The sequence below is a fragment of the Camelus bactrianus genome, chromosome 2 (genome assembly GCF_048773025.1).
Source record: "Camelus bactrianus isolate YW-2024 breed Bactrian camel chromosome 2, ASM4877302v1, whole genome shotgun sequence".
In the NCBI taxonomy this organism is placed as follows: domain Eukaryota; kingdom Metazoa; phylum Chordata; class Mammalia; order Artiodactyla; family Camelidae; genus Camelus; species Camelus bactrianus.
The window spans coordinates 47,338,550-47,355,761 of record NC_133540.1 but is presented as its reverse complement, the minus strand read 5'-3'; the positions used below and the strand labels follow the sequence as shown (position 1 = coordinate 47,355,761).

General features: G+C 36.9%; 1 protein-coding gene across 4 annotated transcripts in view; it reads left to right on the top strand.

Annotated features, from left to right (window-relative positions):
* The window catches only part of FAT4 (FAT atypical cadherin 4), a 156,411-nt gene that overhangs the window by 97,450 nt on the left and 41,749 nt on the right, over positions 1–17,212 (top strand). For all 4 annotated transcript variants that reach the window (XM_074341179.1, XM_074341175.1, XM_074341168.1 and 1 more), the window contains 2 exons: positions 7,139–7,319; positions 16,348–16,598. In XM_074341179.1, the coding sequence (XP_074197280.1) occupies positions 7,139–7,319; positions 16,348–16,598 (432 nt within the window). The remainder of the gene's footprint in view (positions 1–7,138; positions 7,320–16,347; positions 16,599–17,212) is intronic.

The following is a 17,212-nucleotide window of genomic DNA, read 5'->3' as shown; positions in this document are numbered from 1 at the left end:
ATTTTATCTTGTTAAAACTTAATCATTGGTGTAACTTATTTTGATAATTATTCTGTAAATATATAACTTGGTATTTTCACTAAGTAGGTAGGAGGCAGGTTACATTTAGAATTTGGTGACTGCTTCTGGTATTTCAGAGTTTCAACATGTGTTGAGAGGATTTTTTTTGAAATGTTGTCCAAAAAGTAATTCCTCATGACATGCTTTGTGTGTGGGATAATATATTTAATTTACACTATATTTTATTTTGTAAATTTTAAAAAATTGTGGTAAAATATATATAACATAAAGTTTACCATTCTAGCCGTTCTTAAATGTACAGTTCAGTGGCATTAAGTACATTCACATCACTCTTCAGTCTCTTTTTCCTAACATTATTAAGTAATTTCTTTAGTTTTGCTTGTCAGTTCTATTCAGTAGGAAGATATATTAAGAAATACAATATTTTTGATAAAGATTCCTGCAGAAATGATTTAAAAATAACATGTTACTTAAGTGTGTATATACCTAGTTTATATAAACATATTTGTAGAACTAATTAGCAGTAACATAAAATGAAAATTTTAAGGCAAAATCTGTTGGTCATATTTGAACTATTACATGCTTATTTGCTTCATATATTTTCTGGATTCAAATTTAAATCTAACCACATACTTAAATGTTAATATTGAATTGGTGAGTTCAATACATTTTTAGAGGATGGCTTACTTAGTGTGAGAAATATGTGTTTACTTCATGGGTAAAAAGAAGCTAATACTTTATTACAACAAACACACAGCCAGTCAGGGGACCCATTCACCAAATGTTTGATGTCAGGAATGAAATCGGCTTTGTTGCAAAGCAACAGATTTCAGTTAAGCAAAAATTCTATTGGGCTGAATAGTTTTTCATGTTTCAGTAAAGTATGTTTAATTTATAGGGGCTAACATTAAAAACGTAAAATGCCTGCAGTTTGAACTTTAGATATTTAGACTCATTCATTACACTTTTTAAAGTATTTTTTGATAGACCAGTTGCCTGGAAGTTTTTTCTTTTTAAAATCTTAAAGTTTCCTTGAACTTCATTTTTATATATTTTGACCTTTTTTGAGCCACCATTGTTAAAAGGCAGTGCCAGTTTAATCATTTCCCAAACTGAAGAGTACAAAATAGGACTTAGACAAAGCTTGGAACTACCCACAGTATAATGGGCTATCAGAAGATTAAGCTGTGAATAGTGTGTATGTGTGTATGTCTGTGTTATGTGTGTGTGAGCTACGTTTTTGCATACTTTTAAAAATGCTTTTAAGAATCATATGTATTTTTTACTATTTGCTCTAAAAATTTCAGAAGGCTCTATCAATTTATCATGTTTATTTTACATTTATATATGTACATACATCTATCACACATCCACAGATGTACAACATATACAGTACATATAATTTTACAAAATGAAATTTGAGGTTCCTTTTATCATCTGACTTTTAATTATATTTCCAATGTCCACTGTATCCTCCTCACCTTTACAAGTATACATTTCTGAGATCTTGACCTTTTATATATTTGTTTCTTCAGCCCTTTTCATTGGCTCACTGTCCTCTACCAGGAGTCTGGGTCATTTCATCCTACCTTTCTTTGCTGTTTGCATCTGGTTCTCATAAACCAATTCCAGAGGAACTGAGTAATCTTGCCCTATTATGCCACTACCTATGTAATTCATCATTATCAGGTCTATCCAAGCTAAACACTGGCCCCTAGGATTCTGATTCTTCTCATGGGATTCAGGATTAATTGGGACCCTCTGTTTATAAGTAGTAGACTATCTCTAAAACTTTGACCTTTGTCTGTGGTCCTGTTCTCTGCCCCTAGCCCTAGGCTAAGGCCTGTATTCCCAGATGCATATTTCTAGAAGTGTCCCGCTCTTTGAAGTTCCAGCCATGTAGTCACTAGACCAGATTTCCATGTATAGAATCAAAGGAGAAGTCAACACACATTGAGAACAAGGCCTGTTGGCATGCATGATGGGTTTATATAAAGATGGATTAAGGCATTATCCCTTCTCTCAGCTTATAACTTAACGGCAGACATACACTGAAATAATATTGATGATGGTGACGATGATGATGATGATAATAATAATATAGAGTTTCAATAAGAGTGGCATAGTTTTATCTGAGCCTAATGAACTGAGAAAATATATTTTTTAAGGGTTCAAAATTGGCTTTCTTTTGTCTGCTATGGCTGATTGTAAAAAACTTGCTTGAACTCTTTGAGTCTAAAGCTTTTTATTAAATAAAAATTAAACAGTTATATGTACTCCATGAATCTATATTGAGTAATACATATATAAGAGTCTCACACGTTTATATCTGGTATCAAATAAGTGTTCAATATCATATATGTGTTTATATGTATATGTGCATGTGTTTTTCAATTTATATATAAATATGCAGACTAAGTTTACACAGAATAATGAAGCCTTCAGCTTTTGACATACTAACTTTGAGGCTCTCTAGAGCAAGAGCAGACAGCAGAGTCAGTTGGATGTATCAGTTTAGAGCCAGCAGAAAGTTCTGGGCTGAAGATAAGGTAATAGTAAGCATGTAGCTCTTTACTTGATATATAACCAAAAAGCTATTGGAAAGCAGGAACGTAAGCACCAAGACCACTTCTTCTCATAGTTAAGAGGAAAGGTTCAAAAACGAGCGCACAAAAACAGAAGAGCAGCAACAACAAAACATGGCTTCCTCACTTGAGAGGAAGTGCTAAGACCTGTGTGGGCCAAGGACTAGAGAACTCACGTCGTTCATCTTAGAAGAGGGACGTAGAAGTGAGACTCACTTAAAATCAGGGGGCATTCCTGTTTTCCTCCCTTGATTTCATGTTTCTGCCTAAAGCTGAGAGGCAGGGACTTCTGGTGCTCAGGCTGTAGCGGACAAGTCTGAGGCCAGAGCAGGCTGTGCGGTGGGAAGCCCTACCCCCAAGGATAAAAGTGAAAAATATTGGGGGCAGAATTCAGGGCGAGTTAAATCTCAGCAAAAGACTTATAACTGTAGAACAATGTCTTTATAAGGTTTCCTTGTAAAACTGGAAGAGATCAATGAGACCGTCATGCACATCCCTTGGGGCAACTAGCAAGTGGGGCCGCTGGAGAGACTGTGCTTCATTCCGTCAGTTCTTGAAGAAAATAGGAGGCGAAGAAGCCCAAGTGCTTTTAAAGTGGGTTGTGGCTGCTAACAAGGAAAGAAGAGGGGACCCTGGGGATGGTTCTTGGCTTGAGAAATTGTCACATTTGGATGTGGGATTACCTACGGGGCCACTTCTCAAACCAGAACCATCTGCTGTTGCTGGTGTGCTTTTAAAATCTTGTGAAAAACTTAGATATTCTGTGGTGTGGAGACCATGAGATTGAACTTGCTGAATATTTTCCTGAGTAAACAATGTTTTTTGCTTACTAATTCAGAAAACACATCAGCAACAGTATTTATGTAGTTTATAGACACGGAAAGAAATCACATGTTCCTGACCAAATGAGTTAGTCACCGTTACACGAGGTTTTCCATATGTGTGTCATCAGAATACCAAACACCAAACACCATAGAATGCCAAAGATAAAACCTGTCAGTTACTGAGTTATTTCTTAACAAGTTTAAACATTGTTGATTAGAAAGCATATTAGAAATATTCAGGTCTTCTTTAAAACTCTTGGTGCAAATTTTTAAATTTTGCATTTTTAAATGTTCAGCTCAACATAGCTTCCACACAGCTGTGCAAGTTTTGAAAGCTAAGTGTCTCATATTGTAACTTAAGAAATCATTAAAAGGAAAGAATGATTCAAAATATTTTCCTGAAAAAAATACCATATGGTTGACTTGAAAGTTTTGTGGGGGAACAAAAATCCTGGGAACTATGACACAGAAATCTGTAAGATTAAACATGGGCCTTTCCTATTCAATATCTTGTAGTAACCTATAATGAAAAAGAAGATGAAAACAAATACATGTATGACTGAAGCATTGTGCTATAGACCAGAAATTGACACAACGTTGTAAACTGACTATACTTCAATAAAAAAAGAATGCACATTAAGAAAAAAAATTCTGTGGCCAGCAGTGTATGAGTGCCGAATTAGATGCCATCCAGAAAATAAAGCTCTACCTAGGATACCTCTGCACAAAACAAACAAACAGACAAACAAATGTCAATTCCTCCCCCCCTTTTTTTTTTAAAACACATACAACAGCAAAGAGTAACACAGAATACATTTTAACTCTGCACCAAGCAGTATTCTAAGCACATTACTACATTTCTCTCAATACCTCTTTTAGGGTAAGTTCTTCTCTTATTCTCATTTTGAATATGAGATTTGGTGAGTGGAGTATAATGTCAGTAAAAGAGACAAAAGAGCCCTTCCTGTCCTCCCATCCTTTGCCTCTGAGACCTGGATTTAGTTATCCCCTCTCTCAGTTCATTGAGTGTACACCCTCCTTCCCATGCACAGATATCCAGTTAATTTTTTTAATACAATCAGTGGAATATTGACACCATTCAGATCATTAACTTCCATTTCATCAAATTGTATATAATTAAACTTATATTCAAGAAATGTAGCCCCAACACTGGCCATCAGTAATACCCCAGAAAATACTGATTTTAGCCTTACATGCCCATTACGAGAAATTCAAAATCTGTGGCCAGACTGGTATCCCCAAATGCTCCACAAACTTAAACTGGATAATAACTAGCATCGCTCCCAGATGGGCCTTTTTCTCCAGCTCCTGCCTCGTGCTGGTCCCTGGGATCAGCTTGTCCAGAGTCCCACTGCATCTTACTGAGCATCACCTATCCAGCTGCTCACACCTTCTGGCTCCAGGCCAGCACTGAACAGCCCCACATCCCAGTCACAGCGATCACACCCCAGCTCCATTCCTCATTAGGTCTGTGGTCCTAAAAACATCACTTAGCCTTTCTACCCTTCAGCTTAATTACACATAAAGTCGAGATAACAGCTGTACTAACTTATGAAGAATAGATGAGACAATTTACGTGAACTTGTTAAACCAGTCCTTGAGTACCTAAAGACTCAATAAATATTCACTATTATCATTATTAATATGTTGAGTGAGATTTTTAAAGTATTATTCTGATGTGCTTCTACGGTGTCTATAAGACTTCCACATCTATTTTGGGTGTGAAATATTTGGGACATCATCCTACCATCATGTAAATGACTAGAGAAAAGGCAGTTATGGTATTTTAATATTTATAGTTGATCATACAGAAAAGCAAAGAGTGAGGACTAATTTTCCTTTCTTTAATGTAAAATCAAACACCTAAAAACTAAGATGTCTACAAGTATGAATTTAAAAATATGTTAATGTAAGTAGAATGCTTAAAATGAATTATCTTACAGAGAAAGATGCATATGGCAACAGATACCAGCTTGCAACCTAAATTCAGTTGCACAGGTTTCTGGGCGGTATCATGCCTTGTTACAGGGGCCGGTGCAACTGGTCATGCACGTTTTTCATCAAACACAGGGTTTGAGTTTCCTTGTGCAGAGCACAAAAATAACAGATCACCAAAACCATTGCATTTCATAGTTTTCTGGTCTATTGATTTTGGTTCCTGTATCTTTGAGCATAAAAGCTGATTGGTACTATGCCTTCAGTAATGACAACCTAAGAATGCAGGAAAAAGTTTGAATGGTAGTAAGGAAATATTAGCAAATCGCAAGATGATCACAAAAAATAATATTGAAAGGTTGTGAATCTCATATCCACTCTGTGATAGTAAAAAGGTACTTCATAAACATTTTGCAGAAAAACAAATGAGTGAATGAATGAATGGCTTTATTTACAAAATGTTGACTACTAGAAGTAAGTAGAGTTTAAACGTCATATAATGGGAAATAATTTTATGGGACAAGAAGTATCTTAAACAGAAAGTGAGAGTATCCAGAACTTTATTTTATTGTAGGTAAACAGAGTTAAACAAATCTTCACTATTTCTATTTAGAGAAATTAAAGTTTGAAAAATGATTTTGAAAACACAACTAAAGGCAGATGATTTGCCATTTACTTGTAGGACAACCCGCAGAATCTAATCAAACGTGCCGTCTAACCTCCACCACAAAGAGTCTGCTAACCTTGTGCAGTGCAGACAGTGTACTCCAAGGTTTAGTTAAATGCTGGATTTTCACTATATGTTGATAACGGAACTGGAACAGGACATAAAGATGAATTATCTCACATGTATAAGAAATATTAAATAAATGCAACAAAAATGATCCCCAGTCAGCTCATCACTGTAACGTTTGCAGCAAGTAGGAGATTACAGTTTTGACGTTCACTTGAAGCTTTCCTTTTTTTTTTTTTTCCTACAAACAAATTTTGGTTAGTACAGAAAAGGGGATTTAAAGTCCTCAAAAGCCCCGTTGAATTTTTTTGATAACAGCATTGATAGTCGCATCTAGGAGGGCAGTTTCTCCCTTTGCTGGGTCAGCGGGCCAGCGATTCTGGGCCCGGGGGTATTCTCCACATCTGGCGCGAGCTATTTTACTGTAATTTCAGAGAAACGAACAGTGCCTCTTTTGTGACATTTAAATGACATTGTTGTGTTCTACGTTGCCGGATCGGCACCCTTAAAATAGAACAAGAGGCTGACGTACTCCTTTTGTGCAGGTCACTAGGAAAGAGTTGAAATACTAGTTCCTAAATAAAACATTTTTTTTTTTTTTGAGCAAAGCTAAAAATCATTCAATCACTTGTCTATGTGTTCACAAATTTTACTTTGGAATGTTTTCTAAATTCTCTTCAGTTGTTTTGCCTACAGCTAGTTTTTAAATTTGCTATTAGGGATACATTTGGGAGTTGGAGATTTGCAAAGGTTAACCACTATATATAAAAATAGATAAAAAACAAATTTCTCCTGTATAACATAAGGAACTGTATTCAATATCTTATAACAACCTTTAATGGAAAAGAATATGAAAACTAATATATGTATATATATATATATATATATATTTGCATGCCTGGGACATTATGCTGTACATCAGAAACTGACACATTGTCACTGACTACACTTCAATTTCAAAAATTGCTATTGTTTTTGTTATTTATGAACATGAAGACTTGATTTTCTTTTCCTTCTAGGATCCCCTGCCCTGACTGGAACTGGAACAATCAATGTCATAGTAGATGATGTCAATGACAACGTCCCCACTTTTGCCAGTAAAATGTACTTCACAACAATCCCTGAAGATTCACCAACTGGGACAGATGTTTTGTTGGTAAATGCCTCAGATGCTGATGCTTCAACAAATGCAGTTATCAGGTCAGTACATTTTCCTTTTGAAATTTTGATTATTTTTCTCATTAAATGTTAGTCTTTGCACTACAGGCATATAATGCTTAATTTCATTAGAGGTTCCCTAATATGAACACATAGCCCCTCAGTTATTGCTGAATAATCAACTATGCCTAAAATGAGGATTGCAATAACAATGATTTTATTTATTGTTCTAAAATTTCCTTATTTATTAATTTTATTTATATTTTTATTATATCTCATTATTTCATAGATCAGAAATTAGCTCAAGGGTCAGTGGGAGATTCTTCTGTTTTATGTGGTTGACTAGTGTCTTTTAGTGGTATTTATGTGGACGGATGGTCTGGAGGGTCCAAGATGTCCTCTCTCACACACCTGTGCCTTGGTGGGAATGGTTGTAAGGTTAAGTTCAGTTGGACCCCTGTCTCTGATCTTGTGGTCCCAGGACTTCTCAGTGTGGTTCTTCAGCAGAGTAGTTGGACTTCTACATAGTATTTCGGGTTCTGAGGACCCCAGGTAAAAGCTGCTAATGCTCTTACAGACCTGGAAGTGGCATAGCATCACTTCCAAGTACTTTGTCGAAGCAGCCATGGTCAGTTCAGATTCACTGGGAGGAGAAATAGATATCATATCTCGATGGGAGGAGTGTCAAAGAGTTTTTAACCCACAATAACCCCAGTAAGAACGCTTGTACCTTCTAAGTTTAAAATAGTTTATTTTACTCTACTTAAATCCTTTCAAAGTTGGGGAGGACAGTATGGCACCTTATTCAGAGAGAGTGTGAAAGCAATTGGGTTGTAACATTTGGTTGATCTAGCTGTGTCTCCTTATTCTATACCAATTCCAAATTTTAGGGAATGAAGATTTCCAAATTTTCCAAAAAAAAAAAGTCTCAAAGACATAAACATTTTTACCCCCTTACATCAGCCCTACCTTCTATACACTGATATTAGGTAAATTAGAGTGGGTTAGATGGCTATAAAAGTAATGGGTCAGAAGAGGGAATTTGAGAGCTCAGAGGAATTCTTGGTCAGGGGTGGCCTATGCATATTGATATAGTGATGATTTGGTTAATGATTTGTTTCATTTATTACTAATTCCCTATTTAAAAAGTCATTCTGGGAAACTGGCATTAATTAGTCTCTTCCTGCTGGCAGAGATCACTGAGTTGGGTAGGAGGACTCCAGGTATTTTTCAGCATTCACTGAGTTGCTAGTAGGAATAACAGTGATGAACAAGACGAGGTTCCCACTTTCTTTGAGCCTGCCTTCTTTTTGATGTAGATAAATGACTATAAACTAAATACAATCATTTGGAATTGGCAAAATTTCTGCCCATGGTCAGAGCTATATACCTGTTTGGGTCCCTGTGCTTGGTACCACCCAGGAAGAGAGAGGCAACTTCAACTTAACTTTTTCCTGATATGAGCCTCAAAGGGCCAAGAAATACCACTTCAGTTTACTTGTCCTAAACGAAAGCACAGAAATTATGGGATCCATGTCCTAAGAACTAGTCGTCAGTTTAATTTTAAGAGCACAGCGTTGGGAATCAGGCTGTGTAGAATTAAATCCTGATTCTACTATTACCAACTAATCACAGGGCAGGACTACTTATTTAACGTTTCCGGGCATCATTTTTCTTACCAATGGAATAGGTATACTACTGGTAAAACTGACGTTGTAGAGTTATTATGAGGAAAAATTAGATACTTAGGTGAGCTAGTTAGAATAAAGCCTAGAACAACAACAAAATGCTCAACTCCCACCAACTCATGCTGTCCTGATCCATGCAAAGCCCTTTGCCCTCTTCCTGTTAGTACTCAGTAAGTTTCTAATAATCATTTTGGAAGAGATGTCCTGTCCACTGGAGTGTTATAATATAATAAAATCTCTGTCTTCCATGCAGAGGAGTCTTCCTCTAAACACAGCATGTAGAATATTGCCAGTCAGTAGCAGGACGTATGTACTCTCATCTGAGATGTCTTTACTCCTGCATGTGAAGCTGCAGGATCACAAGATTGATCCGTCCCTCCAGATGTTAGAATGAAATGCCATGCTGGTGTTTTCTCCTAGTGCATGTTGGAGTTTTACTGCTCAATGTTCTCCTATGTTCGTGAGCAAAAGTGATCAATGTAAAGTTAGTCTGTGTTCACATTTTCAGAATGCTTCACAGGGTTGTACTTGTAGATCTGATGAGCTTGTTTTGATTTGATAGTATGTATTTTGGTAGTTTGGTTGACTGGTTGGATTTTCTTCTTCCTTTAATATCAGAGAATTAATTTCATACTTTTACAATTCTTGGAATCTCTGAAACCAGTCTGTGAAAAGTCTTCAAATGACTGCTGTCATATAGTCAGCTAAAACAAAAACTGACGTGATTTTTATCTTGTAAAAATATTATCTTCACTTTTAAATTAACCTAGGCAATTATTACAACTTAAATAAAAAATATTTTCACAGAATAATAAGTAATTATGCCAACCTAAACTTTATTTACTCTGGCCTGATATGTTTTTAATGGAATATATATTTTAGATGTTAATCACTCCTTCCTATTCATGGAACCTCATTTTCTTCTCTGGTTAACAGAGCTATTGTGTATCGATTTTTCTATTGCCTGCGTAAGTATTGCACGTATAAGATGCTTACCCAACTACTGATGGGCTCTTGTATAGCACAGCCCTTTATGTGACATAATTTTCCCATATGGTCTAACATGATCTTTTGCACAGCAGCTACCCAACAAATATTTATTTATATTTTTCTTTCTACCCAACTTATCAAGTTAAACGTTTTTATGGATGGTGTACAAATTTTGAGTTTTATACTTCCCATCACTTTTAGTGTTTTCCTCTCTGGTAAACCAGCCTGCATTGATTCCTAGTCTTTATCTGATTTATATCTTTGCTTCCCAAATACCCATTTCAGAATTTAGCTTTTGTATTCCTTTTTTCTCCCAACTGGTAAAATCTCCATGCAAATCTCACTTTTAATTCCTTTGTGTCATAACAGTGGGGAAAGTCACATGACTATATTGACAGGGCCAACTTTCAAAGGTAAATCCCTTACTCTGTGCTCTTAATCCCACCCCATTCAATTTTATTCAGATTTTTAATTCAACGAGTACTGCATTTCTCTCTGGATCTTCAAGTAATCTCTCTTCTCTGGATCATATCCTTGTCCCTACAGAAATGCTCTGAATATCTGGCACTGAGTTCTGGTTCCTTTACTTGCTTACATGACTTAGAAAAATCATGTTAGTGTCTCTAAGCCTCAGTATGTCCATCAGTAAAAGTGGAGTTAAGAATGGCTACTTTTCAATTTGTGAATTAAATACATGTTGACCACCTACTATGTGCCAAGTAGTGTATATGGAACCAGTTAATATGCGTAAATGTCTCTAACACTTTATTGGGACATGAAAGTCACTAAATTTATGTTAGTTTTTTTCTTTTTGTCATCCTAATGTCTATTTTATTCCTAATATATTCGTCCTTGAAAAATGTCTGTAGCATAATAATGACTGGCACCTAAATAAGTGTACTAAATTAATGATTCTAGTGTTCTTTAGCATTGCCATTTTTGCTCACAGCATTTTACACCACATTCTTGAGAGGGTGAGTTACTACCTCAAAGTTTTTTCTGGGCATTTATTCATGAAAATCTCTCAATCAAATTTTCTCTTCTATTGCTTTGCCAAAAAAGACTATCCAAAGGTTCTGCTGAAATTTATCAAGTCTGGTGATTGCTGAGTCTTTATTCTCCTTTACCTTTTGTAATATTTGCACCACAGGTCATCCTTTCCTCTTGGCATATTTTTTTCTCCTCAACACCTGTGTAAATGTTATTTCTTACTTCTTGCCCTGCGTCTCTGACAACATCTTCCAATTTGCCTTCTATATCCCCTCTTTCTCTCTCATCAAAGTAATTTGGACATTCCCCACACCATGTGTCTCAATCCTTTCTTTCCTTTCTTTATTCCTCTGTGTGTGTGTGTGTGTGTGTGTGTGTGTGTGTGTGTGTCAGAGAGAGAGAGAGGGAGGGAGGGAGGAAGAATTTATTTCCCTGGCTGCAGCCCTGTAAAAAACTTACACAGAAGACTACGCAGAAAGCCTCTAAATCTGAACAATCACCTCTGCCTCCATCCCAGAGATTCCGATTCATTTTTATAACTCTCTAGGAGATGCCTCTACCTACAGGTTCTGCTGGAATCAGAAGCACAACATGTCAGAAACCCCTAACCTTCTCTATTTCTCATCTTGGCATTCTTCTCTCTTTTAATGATGCTGCCTTACTGTCTTCATCCTCCCATCTTGATGGCTGAGGGTCATCCTCTCCCGCTTATTCAATCAGTGGACAAGTTCTCATGTTTCTTCTTTACTAGTGCCTCTGGCACTCATTTTCTCCTGTGCATTTTTCCTGCCAAGGTCCTTGTTCAGTCCATAATTACATCATGCCTGAACTATTATAATAAAAATTAACTTGCTTCCCCAATCCTGGTTTCTAATCCTTGCAATCTGTATACTGCACTACACTGTATAATTTTGGAGACCTCACCATGTCCTAGGTATTTTGTTAAGTTCTGAGGCATTAGGCACTCTAGTTCTTATAAGGAGTGCACTTTAACATAGAAGGTAATTTTGCAGACTTGTAATTATAATACCTTGTAACAGGTATATTCTAAACCCAGGATAGGTGGAGAGAACAGCCTAGCCAGGGATACCCGTGGAGATCAGTAGAAGCTTCAAGTCACTGATGATTTTTGTAAAGAGAGAGAAGTGGTTTACAGACAAGTAAGGGGTGACAGACCTTCTAGGCAAAGACAGTGGCAGGTGCCAAGGCCCAGAGCTGTGCAAAAGCAGCAGCAGAAAAGCCAAGCTGTTCGGTGTGGCCAGTGGCTGTTAGGAACGGGCCTTGTTTGTACATCATTCGAGAAAAATCCCATTTCTTTCCGCATCTAACGGAAGAAACAACTGAAGTGTTTGAAGTTGGGTAATAATAACATGATTAATTTTACTTTAATAAGGTACGTAATACTTTACATGTTATGAGTCCTCTCTCAATGTTGTAGGAAGTCATCTGGATACAGCGAAGCCTGAGTCAGTGAATGAAAGGGCCGTGGCTGTAACATGAACTGACTTGCTCAATGGCTCAGCTTTCACAGTGATACCACCCCCCTTTCCTCAGAATCTCTCAACTTCCAGTTTGCCCATGGCATAACGCCCAGTCTGCATATTCCACTCCATAAACGGCCCCGGCATCTTTCCAAGCTTATTCTGCACAAATCTTCAATATAGAGCCAGACTTTCAGCCTCACCAGGTCACTTTCTGCTCCTGGGGAAAGTATCTGTGTTTTCCCAAGCATTATGGCTTTGTTCAAGTCCTTCTCCATCCCTTCCCATTCTGCAAACCGCAGCCTGCAAGTTAAAGTTGGTGCAGTGCCTACTTTTGTAAATAAAATGTTACTGGAACATCCCCATGCCCATTTGTGTATGTGCCTACGGCTGCTTTTGCATTATGATGGCAAGTTGAGTGTTGCAGCAGAGACCTGATGGCCCAAAGAGCTGAAAATACTTACTAATGTGTCCTTTATAGAAAAAAAAAATTCTGACTCCCAACTTAGAACACTTTAATTCTCCCTTTGCAATACTATTGTAAGATGGGTAACCCCTTTAAAACTTAGCCTAAATTTATCCTTCTCCTTTTCATCATTCTATTCAAAAGTGGTCTCTTTGTCTTCTGAATTCCTAAAACAGTGCTTCTGAGAAACTGTATAGCACTTAAACATACTGCCTGGTTTTGCATTTACTTTTCCAAGTATCTCTCTTGCGTCTAAGGATGTAAACTTGAGGACAGAATTTTTAATCTACTTATCCATGTCTCTAGCTATTATTACTTCATCCCTTTAACTGAATATACAGATGGATTATAACAGATTATATATAATAGATTATTATAATTACGTACATAGATATACTCTGTTACGCGTGTAAGCCTAAATATTGACTTCTTGTCACATACTAATTACAATGGCGAGTGCATTTCATAAGAAATTACACTTAATACTCAAACTACCAAATGAATGAAATGCATATATGATCAGCACTTTGTAGAAAAGACTCAGAAAGGCTAAGAAATTTTATGAATGTAAGTACTTGAATGAGATCAAAATCCATGTCCAGGGAAACTGTGCTCCAAAGTATAGTTTCTAAACTATTACAGAATGACTAGATTCCAGCAGTGCACAGTGCAGTGCCTTATGATCCTAGTAAATCTCAGGAAGAGGCAAAAAAAGCTTCAAAAAATCAAATGGGGATATTTCAGCTTTATACATGCAATGATGATCAATTTAGATTTTAGATAATAATGATTTGTTTACGCCAGGAATTTGAAACAGTAATTTCTTATACTTAGGTCAGAAAATAAATTAACTCATTTGTTTGATTTGCATCGAACTAAATCATTATAAACCAATTTTCCATCGACACGTCTGAGCGAGAGTCCCTTTGGGCCTTAGCTGGGAGCTACCGCGTTCCTGGTGTTCCCCACGCCACCCCCACACACACCAGGCTGCACCCTGCCTTCCTTACACTGTAGGATAATGGAGAGCATGCGTGTTGAAGTCATAAAGACAAAAGTTCAAAGTCTGCATCTACCACTTATAGACTGTATACTTCTCTGTGCAGTTATAGTAGCCTCCCTGAGGCTCAGATTCCTCATCTATAAAAAATCGAAAGCAGAACCAAACTGTTAGGATTGTTCTGAGGCTTAAATGAGAGTGTATATGAAAGGCCTCGGAGTGCGCTTGGTACACACTAAGAACACAAAGAACACAGCAAGACGCTGCAAATCTGTTAAGAACGGCATAGATGCTTAGGTGCTGGGAAGATGGCACAAGACACCAAGTGACAAAGTGCATCACCTTGAAAGAAATTATTGTGGATCAGAGAAGCAGGAGACAGAGCTATGGAAGGATGAGAAGTGAGACAAGACTCAAGCAGGGGAGGCGGGGAAAACCTGGGCTCATGACCTTGGCAGTCTATCCAGTACCTGGTCCCCATGCTTCTCTTTTCTCTTTCTTAACTTGTAAGTATGTCTGCTTGAAACTGGTATTATAGATATTGTGAAATATTAAAGAATATCTCATATTTAAAATGCACTTATGAGACACTTGAGAAACAAGGAAGGTCTAGAAAAAATTAATTGTATATCAACATGGCAATTTATTCCTTAATTTTTTTAAATAGTTAAATATATTACCTACTTTTAAACAGACACTCTTATGCACAGTAGCATAAAATACAAGGCTCCTTAATGAATTATTTAGTTCAACCTGAACTAGAACAGACATCATTTGCCTTTCAACACACTGTTCCGTCTAATATACCACAGTCTTCTCATATACAAAATTTCCAAATCAAATTTGCATGGCATTTTGCATCCTTCTTATTTTTATTTGTGAGTGCTTAAGGGAACAAATATTTGATTGACCCTTGATCTTTGCTGTCATAAAGCTGTAAGAAAGCTTGAGGCACTATGAATTACTTTTTTCCCACTATTAATTATTTGGTTATTTCTACAACTACTGATAGAAACAAAGTTTCCCAAAATAAAGTCACCTGAGTCTCATAATCCAGGATTCTACAGACTTCCTTGACAAGGCCAGGCAATATGATTATTTCATGAGTTCTGCATTTCTAACTTTAAGAAAACGTTTACAAAGCTCTGATAGTTGTATTTTGATAAATGGAATGGATGTCTTCTACTGTATATGGGTGGTACTGATACTTGATAAAGAGTCCCTTCTGGCCCAGAAAGTGCAGCCAGTATTCACTCACTCCTGCCCTCAGCATGTGGGTATGCCAGCAGCTGTTCGGATCTCAGTGACAGCAAGCACTTTATCAATATTGAAACACTCTCAACCAAACTCCCTCTCTATTCTTTTTCTATTCAGCTATCATTTTATAGAACCTCTATTTAAAAAAACACAGCTCCCCAATAGTCCATATTTCTCTAAAAAAAGATGAAGATGCCAAAATGTTTGTTTCAAATCATGAACTTTAAAACAGGAGGAATGTGCACTCTGCTGGCTGGGATGTAAGGTTTTTTTCCTGACATTTCTGTTAGACACTTGCTGTTGCTATGTTTTTATGGACACAAACCAAACTACAAAAGCATCAGTTAGTTCGAACAGGGGCATTTTCTTTGTTGGTATAAAGGAGAAAACTTTTAAAGACATCTATTTCCTTGCAACCCTCCAACTTGAAAAACTATGGACCAAAGCCAGTTTCTGAATCTTTGAGCTTGGCTACTTCTTTCTGAGCTGATCTCTCGGTAATATATACAGATAGCTTTTTTTTCCTTCAGAAAGAAGAGAGAAGCTGTTCTCAGTGGAAACTCCTGCCCGCTAACCAATCTGGCTAGCATCAAAATATCCATGAAGATGTCATACCTCTCCTTACAACAAGAAAGCAAAGCAGCATAGCCATATGAGGAACAGCAAATGAGAGAATCAGTAACTAGGAATGTCTCTGTATAAATAATCAGTTCTTGAGTTGTTCTGGATCATCAGTATGTGTCAAATACACAGCGTTTGGTCTTTAAAGAATAAGATCTTCAACTGATCTTTTCTGGTTTATTATGGTGCACAGAAGAAAAATAATTTCTAGATTCATTTAACAGATGTTCATTTGTGATGCTGGCCACTAACCACGGTATTAGAGCAAGGCTCTGATTTATGCTTTCAGGCTCGCTTATTTAAAACACAGTAGTCTTCTGGGTATATCCTGGGGACTTGCATGATTTGAGAAGCACACAGACCTTGTGAGGACCTGCTGGAGGTCATACGATGTCTCACGATAAAGATCATTAATGTGATGTTCTGATAAAGGTGAACTAGCCATACCTTTCATTGTTGTGTGATCTCACTTGTAATGTTTTCCTTGACATTTCTGCCCAAGGTTTTAAATCATAGTGAATAGATGTTACAGCATTAAACCTGGAAGAAATATACCCATGTCTGCTCTCTGTTTTAGTTATAGGATCATTGGTGGAAATTCTCAGTTCACCATCAACCCATCCACAGGACAGATCATCACCAGTGCATTGCTAGACAGGGAAGCAAAAGAGAATTACACGTTGGTCGTCGTCTCCAGTGATGCTGGGTCTCCAGAACCTCTTTCCAGCTCCACCAGTGTGCTCGTCACTGTGACCGATGTCAATGACAACCCGCCAAGATTTCAGCATCACCCATATGTCACGCACATCCCATCTCCTACTCCTCCAGGTAACTAGACCTTCTCCGAGGTCTCATAGATAAATAAAAAACATAGATTGGAGATTTTCTATCATTGCATTTTTGTTACGTTTACATGTACATTTCTGATAAAACCTAAGTTTGCAAATCCTATAAAACCCAATTCTTGCCTAAAGAAATTGAAAGAACATTGAATCTTTTACATTAATTCTTTCTTCCCAGACCAATTGTGTTTAAGATTTTGTAATTGCTACATCTTTCCCAGTGCTGTTTCTTAATTTTACTTGAATATTGCTAAATATTAAAATGGATTTCACGTCATAGTCAAGGAGGGTTCTGTGCTGAAATGTAATTTGTGTTCCCCAGTAGGAGGGGCATTATTTCTTTTTTCATGCCCTACGCTAGCACCTGAAACATTGTCTGTGAGGTAAAAAGCATTCAACAATATTTGTTGGTGGAAAATGAATATTTTATTCAACACTTCATAGATAGATTTTCAAAAGGCTCACTGAAGGAATCATTCTAATTAATTATTACTATAAATACTATTTTATTCTGGTTTTGATGGGTGTAGTCTTTTTCTGTTAGTAAGTGTATGGAGATGTTAATGAATCATTTTCATATTGACAATATGCATTTATCTT